Here is a 19,566-nt window from a genome sequence, read left to right on the forward strand (position 1 = left end):
TTAGGCCTCTATCATTGCAGTACAAATCCAGGGTGACATAAAATAGTCCATGAAATCAGTGACAAATGCATACTATCAAGTAGGCCTCTACCATTAGTTTCCCCTGTGCTACAGACTAATACTGTCAAGATCAGTTGCAGTATCTTGTATAGTGTATAGTATTATGGTCGCCAGTAGTACATGTAATTCACAAAAGAATTGTACTTCATGAAATTGGCCATTGTAAAACTCTGTGTCATGACATTAAATGATGCCAAAGTTAAAGTACTGATATGCAAATCAAACCGCTTCAGTTTCTCTCACCTCTGATCATGATGACCAGTACACATATAACTGCATTTATATGATGTGCATTTTAACAGGATCAGAGTACATATTGAACATGGAACATTTAGCCAGTCAGATCATTTCAGTGTTAATAGCAGTACAGAAAAATTTCAGAAGATGCATGTGCTCATTACAGTGTTTGTGGGTGACATTTCCACTGTGTGACTGAGTAGATGAGGGAAGGGATGTGTGTGACATCACTTGTGTTATAATGTGGGGTTGGTAAAGGAAACAAGCAAGAAGCCGGATATAGATATTTAGATTGTGGAAGTAGGGATAACAGGTTGCAGAGCATGGGCTTTGGATACTGGAGAACATGAACTAAGCAACTAGCTCAGATTCAACAGGGGTGTATATGACCACACCAAACACACACACACACACACACCATTAATGTTTATCTCCAAGGTGGAACACAACTTATGGATACATACTGTATACTGGATAAAGAAAAAGCAGGGAGAGAAAGAGAGAATGCTAGTGAGTGACCTTCAAAGGAGGAAGCTGCTGCTGTCTGATGAAGATGAAGTAGTGGAAGCATGGAAAGTCCTAGAGGTGCAAGTGAAATGAGCTGAGAAAGAGATTGCAGTAGTAACATGTAGGTCTGCAGTTGAAATTTACCAAACTAACCTCTAGAGAGTGTTTATAGAGTGAGCTTGAGTTAATTTTAAATTTAAGCTTTTTGATAGCTGTGGACTTCTTGCATAACTGATCAGAGGTAGTCAGCAGAGTCCTTAGAGATAGTTACCAGGGAGTTAAGTGAGAGTTCGATTTTAATAAATCAGTTTAAGCTTCATGTATACATTCAGAGACCCTAGCCTATTGAGTTAGGACATGGCACTGGTGACATCTAAGCAAAGCACTGAGAAGTAGGTGGATTGAGAGAGCATAAGCGACAATGCTGCTACAGGTAACATTTAGCAGGAGAGAGTGTGATTTCCCGAATGCATGAATTGTCAGCTCTTGGGGAATAGCACACATTTTATTGCTTCTTTTAAGTTTGTGCCGAAGGTTTGACTAAAGTGTGGCTTTTAACGAAAAATTGTATGGTGCCCATAATTGTGCCAGCTTACTGCGAACTGTGTTGCAGGTGTTCTAACTTTCACTTGTGACAAACTTACATTTGCAAGGACCCCTTTTTCAAGTAGCCTCCCATTCATCTCAGAGTTACAGAGTGTGTAAGTTCGCCAAACGTGCCCTGACTATGTAGGTGCTACAATACAATCTTGTGCTACCACATACAGGGCACTTCTGTGAACTATTATACTATTATACTAGTACCACACCAAAGGAAAATACTGGCTAATCAGTGTAAATTACTAATGACTTCGCTAGGAGAACAAGTGCCAGGACTGTGATTATCACAGCTTCTGTTAACCCCTCTTTATGTTTACAACAAGTGCCTAAGCAAAGCCATTGTTAATGCTCAAAGTGACACGGGTCAGCCACTGTTAACCTCAAGTGTCATAGTCTATCCACTTTTAGCCCGCCAAACACCCCAGTGAGCCGAATCTTACCTGTCCTTGCATAAGTAAATTTGAAGTGGGTAGGACTAGGCCAGCACAACACATTGCCAGTTCAATCATCTAAATATTAAGAACAGGACAGAATAGGCAGTGCTTGTGTTGTCATAGAACTCACCGGAACTGAGTTCCAGCACCTTTTTTAGATGGATTTTCCAAGTTTTAAAAGTAACTTTTGAACATTTGATGTTTGGTCCACGTGGACTTGAATCGCCCTGTCAAGCGTAGAAGGTTGGAGGCAAAATCATTAAAACAGTGCATGCGGGCTGCTTGTGTGTCGAGTCTGATGCATGTGTACATCGTCCGCACTGGTTGTGAAGGCACTGCTTGGCTTGTGGTGCTGCTCAGCTTGTGATTGGTCGTGTGGTTGCGCGCTGAGTGCTTACTGCAGACGGCAACTGTTATGTTTCACTACACATAGTAACATAGTAACATAGTTGATGAGGTTGAAAAAAGACACCAGTCCATCAAGTTCAACCTATTTTGGATCTCCTGCGATCCTGCACTTATATTTGAAATTAATCCAGAGTAGGCAACCGCCCATCTGTTTCAATTTTGAAAATCCCCCCAGACTCAATATTGCAATCCAATTTTACCCTATATCCACTACTATCCTTTATTTTAAATTAACGGTCGTATCCCTGGATACACCTTTCCGCTAAAAATTTGTCTAACCCTTTCTTAAACATATCTATTGAATCTGCCATCACAACCTTCCCTGGCAATGAATTCCATATCTTGACTGCCCTTACTGTAAAGAACCCCTTCCTTTGCTGGTTGTGAAATTTCCTCTCCTCTAACCTTAGAGGATGACCACGTGTCCTGTGTATGGTCCTTGGGGTAAAAAGTTCCCATGAAAGCTCTCTGTATTGACCCTTAATGTATTTGTACATAGTAATCATATCTCCCCTTAGACGCCTCTTTTCTAAAGTAAACATGCCTAAACTGGCTAACCTTTCCTCATAACTTAATGACTCCATACCCTTTATCAATTTTGTCGCCCTTCTCTGAACCCTTTCTAGTTCCAAATTATCTTTTTTATAGAGTATTATCTTTTTTATAGAGGATTATCTTTTTTATAGAGCACAACTGACATGTATGTATAGTGACTGACTACGTGCTGTGAGTTTCGACACCTTTTTTTCTTACAAAAAAGCACTGAGAATAGTAATATGAAACTCCTATTAAACTGGTGTTTAAGATTATGGTCTAAAAGCACCCCGATTAAACAGAGTTCATATAATTAACTAAAAGTGAAACTTTCATTAGAACTAGAATGTAACATATCTCATTACGATGAAGAGTGACCATCTTTGTTACATCTTATTAGTATATGAGGCTGATTAAATTACCACATGTGTAGCGTTCTGAGCCCATGTAAATTACCATTTCTTTCTCTCAGCATATCAGTGAGAACTTCAATCTCCTCCTTTATCCGCTCTTCAATGCCACGTTTCCCTATCCCTAAATTAGCCAATGTTGACTGGCAAAAATGCCTCATCTCCTTCCACTTCTCACCACTACTGAACACCAATTCTGTAGGATAAAAAAAATACAACAGTGAATTATTTATGGTGTATTGAACCAACTGCTCTAAATTATAATGATATTAAAACAATATTAAATGTAACCAGAAGTTCACCAGAGTTCTATTTCACATAGATTATGGAACTCTGCGACCTATAAAATATAGTTTGTTTTTAAGTAAAAAAAACTGCACAGTCATTCATTCTACTTACCTATTGTGGCTGGATCACTTCTAAAAAATTATTGTATAAATTTATTTAAAAGAAATAGGGCGCTTATTTATATCTTTGCAACTGTACTGATTTTATTATATTGTGTGGCACTTTGTATAGGAAATGCATTCATTTCTGAGGTATGGATTTCTAATGTATTATGCCAGAGGAAGTCTATTTTGCTGATAGCAGAAGACTCTTTCACGTGAAGTGGCCAACAGTGTTTTAGCCCGAAAACACAGCAGGGGGGCTTCACCTTTCTTTCCTGAGTGGCCTTTTGTCCTGTGTGTTAGAACCTGTCTGAGCGATGTAAACAGAAAATGTGAGGAAGTCACAGATTGACTTTTGTAAGTTCAATTGTGTTAAATGCAAGATAGACAAACTACATGAATAATGCAACCAGAAATTCATTTAGGAAAGCAATGTAAATTTTGTTAATTCCACATCTACAGAATATATTACATTCTGATGGTAATTATTGAAAATATTATATCAGTCATTATGGGGCCAGGGAGGATCGGGGGGCAGCATTACCCCCTGCTGACATGGGTGACAGAATCTGTATAAAAACAGCACTGGTTTGTACTGAAATGTATAATCATTGTTCCATCTGACCTTTTGATCACTGGTACCTTAAACCAGTGTGAACTGACCTTGTTAAGACACTTGGGGCTAGATTTACTAAGCTGCGGGTTTGAAAAAGTGGGGATGTTACCTATAGCAACCAATCAGACTCTAGCTGTTATTTTGTAGAATGTACTAAATAAATGAAAACTAGAATCTGATTGGTTGCTATAGCGAAACATCCCCACTATTTCAAACCAGCAGCTTAATAAATATAGCCCTTGAGCTCATTAGCATCATTTTGCTTCAAGATCCTGCGACTGCTTCCCTGCTGTAATTCCTGTGACCTGATGATTAGACCCAAATCTAATCCTTTCTCCAGCTGTTCTGCGGTTGGAACCCAGCGCCTAGCACCAACGCTCTGTCCACTACCCAGCAGCTCTGGCCAGTGTGATATCCTGGGGAGGCACCATACACAGCTCCCTGATCTACCGAAAGTGGTCAGGGGTACCAGCCCAGGTGCTCAGTGAGGGGGTACATTAGCAGCGACAGTTACTCAGAAGGAAGCGGTTCTAGGTGCCAGTGTAGGAGCCTAATGGTGGCAGCATCGTAAGCCCCTCCTACTGTGGTTAGAGGGTACAATTTGGGAGAAAGTAAGGGGGTGGTGGCAAAGTAAGCCCAGCTGGTTGCCAGCAACAACAGACAGGGTGGCATAGGCGATCCATCCTGTCACACCTACCCCACACACTGACTTTCTTTAGCTACCTATTCCACCTTCGTAATGCCATGTAAAGAGTGTGGAGGAAAGGTAAGAAACACCAGCTAATGATAATAACAGCCAAACTGTGTTAAGTTAACACTTTACATTACATGACTTTGGGAAGTTGGGGAAGTGCTTATAGAAGGTCAGTTTGTATGGGGTGGGGAGGTAAGAGATTTAATTGGCATTGGTAAGCTTGTCAAGTACAAAATAAATATTTACAGTTGAGAGCATGAAGTATGTATATAATAGAGGAGAATGAATGTATTACTGTAGCTGTAAAAATGCTACATGTCAATGAGGAATACCATGACCAAAGCACTGAGCTGAAAGCCTTTATTTATCACATATTGTCAGGAAGCCATCTCCAACCTCACTAAATCCTCCTATTATCCTCTTTGTATAACCAACCTGTTCATCCAAATGCTGGTAGAAAACACTTGCTCAATCAGTTTGTAAAACTGCACCAAATCCTGTAGCACCTTTCTTCAACATGCATGTTGCTCATTGAAGCTTTTCTGCAACCATGTGGGCTAAGAATTACTGTAACTGCATTAACAACTAATGTTCTTCAGTGCTATCTGCATGTATGTATTCATCAGTGCATGCTCTCAAAACACTATAACAAGCCGGGGAGTGCAAGTAATGTGACTAAAATGTTCCATCATGGGTATCACATGAGCCTGAGAAGCCAAAAAAAAGAAAGCTAAGTTTTTACAACACAGTCACAATGATACGACACGACTTGCATTAGATGCCATGGTATACTGACCAACTGAAACTATGTGGTGAATGATTTTTTTTTTTTATACAAACTTTTAACTTAATCATGTTTAACCATGCTCAAACTAAAACCGAGGGGTATATTTACTAAACTGCAGGTTTGAAAAAGTAAAGATGTTGCCTATAGCAACCAATCAGATTCTAGCTGTCATTTTGTAGAATCTAATAAATAAATGATAACTAGAATCTGATTGGTTGCTATAGGCAACATCTCCACTTTTTCAAACCTGCAGTTTAGTAAATATACCCCCAAGAATTAATGTCCAGCTGATATTCCAATCTGCCTATAAGTCTAATTTCTTTAATTAGGCCAAACATCAGGAAGGTTAGTGTACAACCATCCATGAAGAACCAAAACTACAAGCTGATCTGGGGATGCACACAGGTATAGGACTAAAGAGAGTTCCACATTCCCTACATTTATTACTGGATAATGTACTTACCATCTCCCTTGGTAAAGTCATGGAAAGACGGGTAATAACCTCGACCACTAAATTCTTCGGCCTTGTCAATCAGAGTCTCCTTTACAGCTTTATATCCACAGAGCACAACATAAGGATGGTGCCCTTGATATATAGTAAATATGTCTCCATAGGTTTTATGCAACTAGGAGTACAAAAAAAATGGTACATACAATGTGATGTGGTTACTATGAGTGTTTTGCATTATTCCACCACCCATGAGGCAAGGATTGAAAATTTTATTTTATTTTTTGAGAATTAATCCTAGTTTTATAGCAATTGATAAGCAAGCATTCATGTACAAAGACATTTTTTTTCCATGTTTACCTTTTTCCAGTGTTAAACCCTGCTACCCCAAACTAGCAATGTCCGGGACACCTGCCTCTATTGCCACAAGAGACAGGTTCATTTTGAATTTCAACATTTCAATCACATAATGTGTCACAGACATTACAAGTGCAAGCCAGTCAGTGCGCCAATGTCCTGCCTAAAATGACCCATAATAGTTAAATCTCTGTTTTTTTCTGGAGGGTTTATAATACATTATTTTAGGACAGGAGCATGTGAGCATGTTCTGCTTTAGTAAGTCTTATTTTATTTTTCAAACAGCTGAAATAACAGTTTACATTTATCTGCTTAAATTAACGTTAAAAGTTTTTTTTTTATAACACAGTGCAAATAGCAGACAAGCACTGGAACATGTTGCTTCTCCTGCAATTAGATATGTCCCTGTCTTACCTCCATTAGTGAATACACAATATTGCTGATTCTCATCTTGTATAGAGTTCCAATGATGGGAAGAGGTGTTGGTCCAGGTGGAAGTTTGGCTTTTTCCAACATAATCCTTGTATATTTAGCCAACAAGCAGGTGATGAGAAACACCAGGAGTACTGTGGATAGTGAGTAGAAATCCATCCTGTCAACAGAGATCAGGCATCAGATGATCATTCTTAATGAAACCAATGGAAATGACTGGATATTGGGAGTAGTACCATGCATTAAGCCTTAGCTCAGGAAGACAAGACCTTCAACCCAAACTAACATTATCCTTTGTAATGGCCATATATTGCTCCACTGAGTTTGAATAGTAATCTGAGCCCTCTTACAACTTCCTTATTATAATCAACCCCTAGTTACTTAATTCATATTAATAAATGATTAATAGTTAAAAGGTTATGAATAAGGTGGGGTGGCTAGCCAGCTGAATGGAGCAGACACATGTCAGCTCAGCTCCTACATAGCTGGGTACACAATGATATACCGTATTTCCCCATGTATAAGACACACCTTTTCCCCCAAAATTTTGGGTCTAATAACTGGGTGCGTCTTATACAGGGGTAGTAGCACTTTCCCTGTCAGATGACTCCTCTGTCTGGTAAAGTCTTCTCTCTGTCAGATCCTGATGCTGGAAACCCGATTAAGGTCCTCTCTGTGATGTCCGGATGTCCTTTCAGGACATGCCTTTCAGGACCTTGAGGTCCTGCAAGGATTGTCAAGGTCCTGAAAGGACATCCGGACATCGCAGAGAGGACCTTAATCGGGTTTCCAGCATCAGGATCAGACAGAGAGAAGACAGAAGACTTTACCAGACAGAGGAATCATCTGACAGGGTAAGTCAGAATTCACTATAGCGTTGTCTCTCCTCTGTATAAGCTGCACAAATACTCTGTGAAAAAATTGAGGATAATGTTTATCCTCAATTTTTTCACATGATTTATATAGGTGCGTCTTATACAGTGGAGCAAAGCCGTAACTAAGGATTCTAGCGCCCAGGGCGAGAAAGACAAATGCCGCCCCCCTAGCCCTCAATTTTAACCAAATTAACCTAAAATATTCCTAAATTGCGCCCCCCTTCAGCGTTGCGCCCTGCGCGGTCGCCCCCTGTCGCACAGCCCTAGTTACGGCCCTGCAGTGGAGCGTCCTATACATGGGGAAATACGGTATTCCCCAACCCTAAGTTGGATCCAGATATCGGGACAGGTAGAAAAAACCTCCTGCTGCCACTGTGATTAAGTGAATCAATTTGTCATAGGTGATATTTCTATGCAACACCCAACATAAACAGGGAAATGTACACTGCACCCGTCAGTGAATTCACTTACAAGATTCCATCCTCCAGATAGCATGTATCGCTTACTGAATTATTTTCTGCTTCTTTGTTATTCTTTGCAGTTTGTTCAACGCCATATAGAAAGGAGAATAGTACTCATAGTGCATTATCTTTTTATTAAGAGCCGAAAAAATCATTACATCTAGGGATATTTTCCCAAAACAATTACCATTCAATATCCTGCAACACGTATGTGGATGAACTCTTACCCCAAATTGAATGCTATCCATGTGAAGAAAAAAAAGCCCATTGTTATTATTCGAGTTGCCCATACTTTTACTTCACAGATTTTTGGGGAGACAAGCAATCTCAGACGTGTGCTGTCTGTTCATGTGGGGTGTTGGCTGGAAATGTCACCTATGATAAATTGACCTATAATTAATTCACTTAATCTACTGAAATCACTATAATTGAATGTATTCATTTGTAGATCACATTAAGATACAGATTACATATTTTCACTAACCTTATAAATATTAATACGTTTAATCATGCGCTATCACACTACGGTATGTTCTTTCTTTTTTCTTTCTAACACATATCCTTGGGAGGAATTCTGAAAGAGCACAAGTTTCAAGTATTGGTTTCTGAATGTTGGCGCGAATATTATCACATTATTGAAAATTCATCAACAAGATAACAGAGACTTGAGAAATATCATTTATAACAAGTACTATATTTATTCAAAGATTTTGTGATGATTTATTTAAGGCATTTTGAATAAGCAAGAAAAAATAAATATATATATATATATATATATATATCTCACAGGCATTTATCAGTTGTTTCTAGGATGTGTCATTATTAATTTGGCATATCAATAACTCCATTTCTGTACCTACATACACTATATGGACAGAAGTATTTGGCCACACCTGTTAATTATTTAATTGAGGTGTGTATTGAGGTGTTTCAATCAGACCCGTTGCCAGAGGTGTATAAAGTCAAGCACCTAGTTATTCAGTCTCCATTGTAAACATTTTTGATGCAAAATGTATTGTTCTGAAGAGCTCAGTGACTTCAAGCGTGGTACTGTGATAGTATGCCACCATAGCAATAAGATGGTTCACAGTCAAGTGTAAGTGATATTATTAGCAAGTGGAAGCACTTAGGAACAACAGCCACAAAGTGAAAGGCCTCGTAAAATCACAGAGCGGGGTCAACGACTGCTAAGGCGCATGGTGCGTAGAAGTCGCCAACACTCTGCTTATTCCATAGCTGAAGAGTTCCGAGCTTCCACTGGCATTAATGTAAGTACAAAATCTGTGCAGCGGAAGCTTAATAGAATGGGTTTTCATGGCCGAGCAGCTGCATGCAAGCCTCACATCACAAAGACCAATGTCCAGCGTCAGATGGAGTGGTGTAAAGCACACTGACACTAGATTGTGGAGCAGTGGAAACGTGTTCTGTGGAGTGAGAAATCCACTTCTCTGTTTGGCAATCAGATGGGGGAGTTTCGGTTTGGCGGATGCCGGGAGAACTGCTTGACTACATTATGCCAACTGTGAACTATAGTGGAGGAGGGATAATGGTATGGAGTTGTTTTTTAGGGTTTTATGCTAAGCCCCATATCTCAAGTGATGGGCAATCTTAATGCTTCAGCATGCCAAGTCATTTTGGACAATGCTATGTTTCCAACTTTGTGGCAACAGTTTGGGTAAAGCCCTTTACTAACATGACTGTACCCCAGTGCACTAAGCAAGGACTACAAAGACATGGTTTGATGAGTTTGGTGTGGAAAAACTTGTTTGGCCCGCACAGAGCCCTGATCTCAACCCCATCAAACACTTTTGGGATGAACTGGAACGGAGATTGTAAGCAAGGCCTTCTCGTCCAACATCAGTGCCTGACCTCATAAATGCTCTACAGAATGAATGGGCACAAACTCCTGCAGAAACACTCCATCATGTTGTGGAATGCTTTCCAAGAATAGTGGAAGCTGTTATCGCTGTAAAAGGGGAACCAACTCCACATTAAAGTATATGTATTTGAATACAATGCCATTACAGTCCCAGTTGGTGTAATGGTTAGAGCTGAGCGGTTCAGAGAAATCCAAGAGATCTGAGATTAGGGGTTCCAATTGAAGCCTAGTTATGACTCGCGCCTAAATTGGATCTGAAAAAAAAAAGTAATTTATGGGAAAATGTCGGATCTCGCAAGGTTTATATCTGTATCTTCTATATATAGCCGTCCCTCGTGTTTCATGTGCCATTTTACAATAGATAGCATGTAGGGAGGATGTCAGCAGCAGTGCTCTGCTCTGAAATCACGTTTAAACTAAAGACTACAGTGTTAGACAGAGAAAAGAATAATATAGCTATGATTGATTATAATTTATTTTAATGCAGTTTAGTTCTCCAGAGATCAGTGAGGTAGAATAATTTGCAGATCTATGTTTCCATATATAGTGCTTTAGTAGTTAGACATCATTCTGAACTAACAAGTATTTAGTGGAGAAAAACAGTGTGCTTTAGCTGTATAACTATTAGCAGCAGAAAAATGAGATTTATTTCTTTTAAATTTCTAGTATTTCTAGTGAAAGTAATATTGTATGGGGCAGTGACATCACTACAAACAATTACTCTATTCTAAAAAAAATTATATTCTTCAATACTTATGAAGTTGTAAAGTTTCAATCAGTGACATCTATATTAAATGGGAAAAAGGGTGTTTGCATGGGAGGGTTTTTATGGCAATTTTTGACTTTCAGAGACCGCATGTAGAACATTGTGGTGACTGCAAAAAAAATGTCATCTGCCTTGCCACCAACTGAAGCAAGCCCATTAGATAAATTAAATTAAAAAAACTGTAGTTTAAGGAGTGCAAGGTGCAAGAGATAAAAATGTTGAAACAATACACACACTAAATTTGGAACATTACACGGCATGCATCATGGAGAGTGAAGAGGCAGTAATAATCAGATTTCATTAGATGTACAGTAGCATCAGTAAATGATTAGACAAGCAGATAGATACCCAATTGTAAAGTGTTGCTGGTGCTATATAAATTAATGTTGATGATGATAGACGAAAGTGGTCTGCACAATAACTTAAAAAACTTTACAGACTGCACACACAATAAATTTGGAGCATAATAGGACATCCATCATAGACACTGATGCTACAAAAGCAAACATTGGATAGACAGTGGTATGAATTAATACAATTAAACATTTATAAAAGTAAACAGATGAAGGTGTATTGCACCCACTCTAAAAAATTCAAAGACTAGTACTATGCACTTCTTGATGGGCAGAGCCTTCATCTGAGCCCAAGAGCGGAGTTTTAAAATACCTTGTTTTACTGAAGTGTTTGTTTATGCTATGAGTAAGGTAGATGTGGGCCGTAATGCTGCCCTTGTGAATCAAGCAAATAGGGACTTTTAGGGTGGGGTGCAGTGTATGGGGTATGTAAGGATAATACATTTATTTAATTAGATAAATTAACAAAAATTTAGTGTAAGAAACGTAAGGTGCAAGAGATAAAAATGATGGAACACTACATGCACTCTAAATTTGCATCCTGGAGAGTGAAGAGGCAGTAACAATCACATTTCATTAGATGGTCAAAGACATCAGTACATATTTAGGCAAGTAATTACACAATTGTAAAGCACTACAGAATTTTCTGGCGCTATATAAATAAATGTTAGTGATGATGATGAAGATGATGATGATGATGACAGGTCCTGGAGGTGACCTGAAAATGCATTGGTGGTGGGACTTGAACTGGAACTGGTGGGACAGAATTAAAAAGATTGTTTGCCACTGTAATTGTGTCTATCTCCTTTAAAATAATCTTGTCCTGCAAGATAAAATCTAATTTTTGCACGTTGGTGCAAACGTAGCCACACTCATGCTCTTAATCCCCACTCAGCAAATCTATCCAACCACTCCCATTGGATGGTGCAAACTTTTTGCAACCCTGTAGGTGCAGCCATTTTGTCCGTGAAATCAATGCATTTTCTCATAAATCCTGAGGTACATGCACAAAAGTAGCCACAAGACATCACATCAACGCATGACAAGAGTAGAGCTTTCAAATACATTTATTTACTTATAAGTGTTTGTTTGTTTATACAACTAGTAAGGTAGATCTGTGCCGTAATGCAGCGCTTGTGAAGCAAACAAGGGGACTCTGATATATTTGACAATTACCATGTATATCTACAGCCAGTTACCCTGTCCAGTTTGAGATTAAAATGTCAATATCAAGTTGATCTTTTGGCAAAGGTCAAGTGCAGTATCTGACCTTGTGCAGTATGATCAGGACACCCTGAATGGGCGGGGTCTTCTTGGTCTGATGCTGAAAGGTCGGTCGTGTTTGGAGTCCGAGGTGCCTGTGCCTCCAGGGGACATGGCCCATAGGTGACCTGAAAATACAGTGGTGGCTGAACCATCATATTGCACAACCCCGGAGTAAAGGGAACTGCCCAAGACTTGCAGCGAAGGTGGTCCCAAAGACCTATATATATATATATATATATATATATACATATATATATATTGAATCTATATAAATATGGAATGTAAACATAATATGTATATGTTATATTAGTGAAGTGTAGGAAATATGTAAAGCAGACAGTTCAGATGGGCCAATAGTTGGCCTTCCCACACAAGTAAGTATGTATAACTGACTTTGATGCAGAATTGGCTGCCAAAACTTTCTGTCTTAAGAAGACAATGTGTCACTCACCGGACCGTGAGTGCCGCTGCGCTGGTGCGTGGTTCTCTATCCTTCCTGCCGGCGCCTGTCCTGAGCCACGGCCGTCCGCCATCTTGATGGACTGCGCATGCGCAGCATCCATGAACTCTTATGACCTTGCTTTTAACCTAAGTGGTGGATCAATCACCTCTTCCTATTTAAGGCACCTGTGGCCATTGTATCGTGGCCTGATCTTGAGTCTCATTCCCTGTGAGTCTCATTCCCTGTGAGTCTCTGAAGGTGTCTCCTGTGTACTGCTCGTATCTTCAGTTTCCTGCTGGCTTACCTGCTCTGCTCATCGGCGGTTCCCATATCCGCTACTGACTCCTGTGTCCTGCTCGTGTCTTCAGCTGTCTGCTGGATTACCTGCTCTGCTCATCGGCGGTTCCCATACCCGCTACTGACTCCTGTGTCCTGCTCGTGTCTTCAGCTGTCTGCTGGATTACCTGCTCTGCTCATCGGCGGTTCCCATACCCGATACTGACTCCTGTGTCCTGCTCGTGTCTTCAGCTGTCTGCTGGATTACCTGCTCTGCTCATCGGCGGTTCCCATACACGCTACTGACTCCTGTGTCCTGCTCGTGTCTTCAGCTGTCTGCTGGATTACCTGCTCTGCTCATCAGCGGTTCCCATACCCGCTACAGTCTCTCAGCTCTCCTGCTGTGCCTGCATATCCTCGTTGGACAAGCTTCTCTACTCAGCAGCGGTATGCATACTTGTTATTGACTATCAGCTGTTATCCTGCATATCCGCTTTGGACAAGCTTCTCTACTCAGCAGCAGTATCCATACCCGCTATAGACTATTAGCCGTTATGCTGCATATCTGTTTGAACAAGCTTCTCTACTCAGCAGCGATATGCATACTTGTTATTGACTATCAGTTGTTATCCTGCATATCCGCTTTGGACAAGCCTCTCTACTCAGCAGCGGTATACATACCCGCTATAGACTATTAGCTGTGACGCTGCATATCTGTTTGGGACTAGCTCCTCTGCTCTCCAATTGTATTTATACAGTTATACACTCTTATCACTCCTCCACTTATCCGCACCTGGACAAGTCCTCACCTCATCACAGCAGTGGTACAACTTGCTATACGCAGACCACTGACTCTCCCGCTACCTACCTACACCTGGACAAGTCTTCCCTTCACAGCAGTAGTACAACTTGCTATACGCAGACCACTGACTCTCCCGCTACCTACCTGCACCTGGACAAGTCTTCCCTACACAGCAGTGGTACAACTTGCTGTACCCAGACCACTGAATCTCCCGCTACCTACCTGCACCTGTTCACGTCCACTCTACTCTCCTACCAGTACAGCTGCAAGTCGCTGACTCTCCTACCAGTATAGCTGCAAGTCGCTGACTCTCCTACCAGTATAGCTGCAAGTCACTGACTCTCATCTATTCCATTGGCATTCTCTCTCCATCTGCTGTTATATACATTCCTACCATTCACCCTACTGCCCAGAGGACCGCTGTGTAAACCCCGCCCCTCTGGTAAGCATTATCAACTGGTGAATCCTGGGTAGAACTCCTAGTGCCCGTGACACAATGTTTCACGGTCACGAGGGTCTGTAAGGACCTCAGAGTCTACTTGATTTGACACTACCCCCAGAGAGGCACGGAGTCTAATGGAGAGGAAGGTTGTTGCCAGGTTTTCGCGGCTTCCACCCTGCAGGTCGTGGGCCTCTAATATGGTAACAAATGAGACCAGCTGAGAACATGAGGTGAGAGCTGGAGAATGAAGGATTACTGGTAGGATTAAGTGGTAGAATAGGTAGGAGGTACACGACAATGACATGAACAAAGGATGAGCATTGCTCGGGTTCTGGAGAGCCTAGGAGTCCAAGGTAAGAGTGACTGGAAGGTGTAAACGTCCGCAGGGAAAAAGTGCTTTGGAGGCTGGCTACCCAGATAAGGAATGAACAGGATCACACAGAGGAGACTGTTTCTGCAGGTAGATGCTGTACTGAGGTCTGAAGACTGTAATACTGCTATGCAGGTGAGTAAAGGCCTGGAACACACAAAGATGAGTTGGTCTGCAGGTAATGATGCACTGTAATCCAGGAGAGTTTAGGTGTTCTGGGTCCAATTCGCTAGAGGGTGCAATGGTCTGCAAGCGGACAAAACACCACAATCTAGGTAAGCAGGTAAATGATAACGTGGAAGGACTTGGTGGTACAATGGTCTACAGGTGTATAAAGCACTAAGGTCCTGCAGAGCTGGGAGTCCTGAATCAGGATCGCTTGTGGGTGCAATGGTCTTTAGGCAGATCTATTAATGAAGTCTTGAAGTCTGAGTATGCAGGCAAGTAGTAGTCAGATACACAGAGTGTATTTGTGGGATACACAGAGGTAAGTTGGTCCGCAGTTGAATGAAGCACAGTGTAACAAGCAACTTAGAGTAGCACAGGGAAAGGTAATCTGCAATGGAGACAATGTTGCAGCCAGAGGAGAACATGTCCTAATAAGTGGAGACACTTGAAGATCTGGCACCTATGCATTTCCGCAGGTGCTTTAAATAGAACGAGTAGGCAGGCAATTAGCCAATAGAATGAATGAGGAAAGTTTTCAAAAGATCACAGTTCGCGCATGCGCAGGAGTGATGGCAAAATTAGCCACGCTACGCATTCGGGAGAGAGGACGGCTGTGAAAGGCCAACGAGGAGCACCGGATCCAGACCGGGTGGTCAACGGGTACGGTGCCAGACACAATGCGTAAAGATAATAATATTACAGCGCTAAAAACCCAAGTAAAATCATGAAATAATATTAGTAAAAATATATCTTAAAAAAACTAATAAAAAACATAGATACCAAACATGCCTCACAGATCACAAGCTTAAATATAAATAATATTTAAAACACAACAGAACAATACATAGATACATATGCAATACTTAGTATTCATTATAGTAAAAACATTATTAAAAATGAACAGATACAAACCCTGTTAGTAAACTCAACTTCTAACGCGATGTCAAGAGTTATTAGATCTTATATATACTACTGATTCGCATGCACAAATAATTGAGCTAATTGGTTGTCATGAGGAAAATAGTTTGGGCAAACAATCTATTTAATAATAGGGCAAATAATACAAAATGTGTTCAAACAGACAAACTACTTGAGTACAAAATAAATGATGCAATATGTGATCTTTGTTTACAAAATATATTGCCGGCTCACTTTAAAGCAAAAACGCAGCCTATTTGAGTGTTCAGTCTCCTGAGGGGACCCAAGCTGAAAGTACACTGTAGATGTTTGTTCACACAAGATAAATCAAGGTGAAAAAGCTTTAAAACAATATATAGTCTCCGATCAGTAATCTCAAATGTAAATTACACGGGCATATAGTGATGAAATAAAGTGATAAGTATCATGCTGTAAGACTGCTCCACTATACAAATGTAAACTCTCGGACAAGACCGTCCGCAGCTGTCAAGCAACAGGCGGTCAAATCCAAACTAAACTCCCGAAGGTACATCAGCACACAACACAGCTGTGATAATACATTAATTATTAAATATTTTATGTACATGTGCACACCTTAACAGCCGACACCATCTATCTTCACCATCCTGATCCTTCCTCATCTATAACCCATAGACTCTGCAGTACAGTGCCACATCACTTCAGGACATCTATATGCATGAGATACTACTTGCAATGCTCCATGTCTATGAATGACTAAGCAAACCTACAGAATAAGTGATTTCATTATATTGGCTTTCTGTTGCTACCTAACCTGATGGTAGAACAGTTTTGAGAACATATCAAGTCACTTACCTTAAAACGCTGATTCTGAAACTACAGCTTACAGTGCTCTCTGACTGGTTTAAATAGTCAACAGGGCTTGGAGTCACATTAAAGTGCTGGGTGCCAGAAATAAATTGCATAAACTGCAAACAACATATAATGCCAAGTATTTCATAATTCAAGATTGCCTTATTCTAACAGTTTCTGTCAATTAAGTGGGAGACATCTGAGCCTTCCTACAGCACAGGGCACCAGGCTACTAGTCGAAAACTTACTCGTTATAATGAACCCCTGGGTACTTTATTCATAAGGGATTTATTATTGAAAGTTTATGATAGGCACTATTAGCCTAAATTTATAGCCACAAAGTTGAAGGAGCATATACTGCATATTAACAATATGGGCCTGATTTATTAAGGATACTTAAGCAAAAGTAAGAAAGTAATGCAAAACCATGTTGCTTTGGAGGGGGAGGTAAATTTAAAATGTGATGGCAGATTTATATTTGGGGTAGGTCCATGTCCTAGATCAACATTAAATTTCAGTGTACAAATAAGCTATCAATTATTTGTGTGCTACATGAAAAAACCAGACAATATTTTCTGTATGCGCAAAATAATAAACTAATCTGCACCCCTTGCATTACAACATGGTTTTGTCCAGAAAGCTTAAGTAAGGCCCATAATGTATATGAAAATTATATTAAATCACTGTGCTACTCATGCATAAGACGTTAAAATATTTAGCCAAAAAACAGCATATAAAGACAAAAGTTTCAGCTTGAATGTTTAATCTTCTGCAGTATAGCAGGGTGACCATGAAAATCTACACAGCAATTCACCAGCACAGGTGCTATAGTTCTGTATACAGGTAGAAATGAGCTGGATGAGGGAAATAGAAGCTCCAATAGATCAAGTGGAGTTCGAATAAGACTTTGTATTAGAAAGTTAAATAATCAGTCAGATTTTGCACAAGACATTCATGGCATATATAATACTATATAAGGTTATAATTGTTCTCTCTCACTACATGGACCAAACCAGATCGATCAAGAGGTAGATTATGAGGTTTGTCTTCTGCAGACTGTGGTAGCAAGTTTGATACATTGTAGAGGAACAGTCTTTCAAATTAATATTGGCTTCCTACCGTTAACTAACCTAACAGTGGAAAAGCCATAGTTGAGGACTATATCAAGTTGCTTACCTTAAAACACTGAGTCTGCAGCTTTACAGTACTCTCTGAGATGTTTAAATAGTTGTCTGGACTTGTCTTCACATTAATGTGCTGGGAGCCAGGAAAACATTGCAAACTACATAGAACACCAATCTAATAATACAAGATAGGCTTGTCCCAGATCCAACTTTAACATATTGTTTCATTTATTAACAGTTTATTAGAGAATTGTCATTATAATTAGAATAAATTAAAAAACAAGGCTAAATTATGTAGCACTCATACAAGTGTCCTGAAGTGACATTGGCCTCTTTGGATGTATATAGGCATCTCAATAGATAGATAGATAGATAGATAGATAGATAGATAGATAGATAGATAGATAGATATAATCACAGATTACATATGTTTTAAACACTGGGGTATATTTTCTTGGGGAAAGGCCACTCATTTATTGGACTTTATACTCCTTTATTTTATACTATGTTTGAACAGTAAATTCAGTCCTCTCATACGCAACTGTAAAGTGGAGTAAAGGTAGAAGCTCTACATGCAGTAAGTTACACCGTTTGGGAATCTGTGCTCCTCTCTAAATTGTGAAAGATGCTGCCACTCAGGGTTCTGGGGAGGGGGAACTCCAACACTCTAGATAGAAGTTGTGAAAAGTTATGACCCAGGGCGCAAGGTGTAATGTAGAAAGTTTGCTAGGCTCTCAATTCTAGATGATGGATATGTAAACATACATTTATACCAGAATGAGAAGAAAAAGCCGCCAGACATAGAATAATGTAACAAAAGTCTATATAGTGTCCCATTGGGATTTTCCCTCCCCATGGGACACTATATAGACGTTTTTTTGTATCACTGTCTTTGTTACAGTACTACTCTATGTATACTCATTGTTTTGTTATAGTACCTTCATGGGAATACTGTTTTCTTCCGATGGACCCTGTCTATGCCTGATCCACTTAGCGCTGTGAGGTACTATTTTTCATTGTGTGTATAAGTCCTGATCACTAGTGATGACAGTCTCCTGTGCATGCTATAACATGTGTTTGCAATCAGGGGCAACTGTAAAATGTAGTTTTTGTTCCCTGTAGGGATATTTAATCTAAGTAGGCATACACTTACCAGTTCTGAAATTAGTCTCTTGAACAAAGGAATAGCATTTTCACCCACAACAAAAATGAATACATTTGAGACATACCTTGATATATATATAAGTACATCAGGAAATTATGCCTGAAAAAGTATTTTGTGCAGCAAAAATCTTTAACACATTTTGCGAACAATCCTGTTAACGATCACTACGTACATACAGGATTGAAGCCCAACTCTACATTTTATCCCTATCATGTAAAATGTAATTATATTGAGACATTTTAGAAATTGCTAATTGAGACTTAGGTAAGATAGATCCCAACAAGGAAAGACAAAATATAAATCTGAGTCAAGCAGAGAGAGAGGTTTCACAACAATTGAAGGCTAATAATTCCATGGTGATAAAGATGGCAGATAAGGGAGGTGGATTAGTTATCCTAGATATTGGAGATTACAAACAAGAAGCACATAATATTCTTAGCGATGTAAGAACATACACTCCATTAACAAAGGATTCCACTATAGAGTTCCACCAAAAACTTACAGTGCTTTTGAAA

General features: G+C 39.8%; 1 protein-coding gene across 5 annotated transcripts in view; it reads right to left on the bottom strand.

Moving 5' to 3' along the window:
* The window catches only part of LOC142102262 (cytochrome P450 2F2-like), a 31,323-nt gene extending 13,328 nt beyond the window's left edge, over positions 1-17,995 (bottom strand). The window contains exons 1-6 of one of the 5 annotated variants that reach the window (XM_075187004.1): positions 16,766-16,841; positions 8,734-8,823; positions 8,260-8,624; positions 6,896-7,073; positions 6,140-6,302; positions 3,237-3,386 (exon numbers count right to left, since the gene is read on the bottom strand). In XM_075187004.1, the coding sequence (XP_075043105.1) occupies positions 3,237-3,386; positions 6,140-6,302; positions 6,896-7,072 (490 nt within the window). In that variant the 5' untranslated portion in view covers position 7,073; positions 8,260-8,624; positions 8,734-8,823; positions 16,766-16,841. Of the gene's footprint in view, positions 1-3,236; positions 3,387-6,139; positions 6,303-6,895; positions 7,074-8,259; positions 8,625-8,733; positions 8,824-16,765; positions 16,891-17,938 lie in introns of those variants that run through there. The other 4 variants (XM_075187003.1, XM_075187002.1, XM_075187005.1 and 1 more) reach the window with 4 other exon arrangements.
* Positions 17,996-19,566: the final 1,571 nt, after the last annotated feature.

Source organism: Mixophyes fleayi, chromosome 9 (assembly GCF_038048845.1).
Source record: "Mixophyes fleayi isolate aMixFle1 chromosome 9, aMixFle1.hap1, whole genome shotgun sequence".
Taxonomy (NCBI): Eukaryota; Metazoa; Chordata; class Amphibia; order Anura; family Limnodynastidae; genus Mixophyes; species Mixophyes fleayi.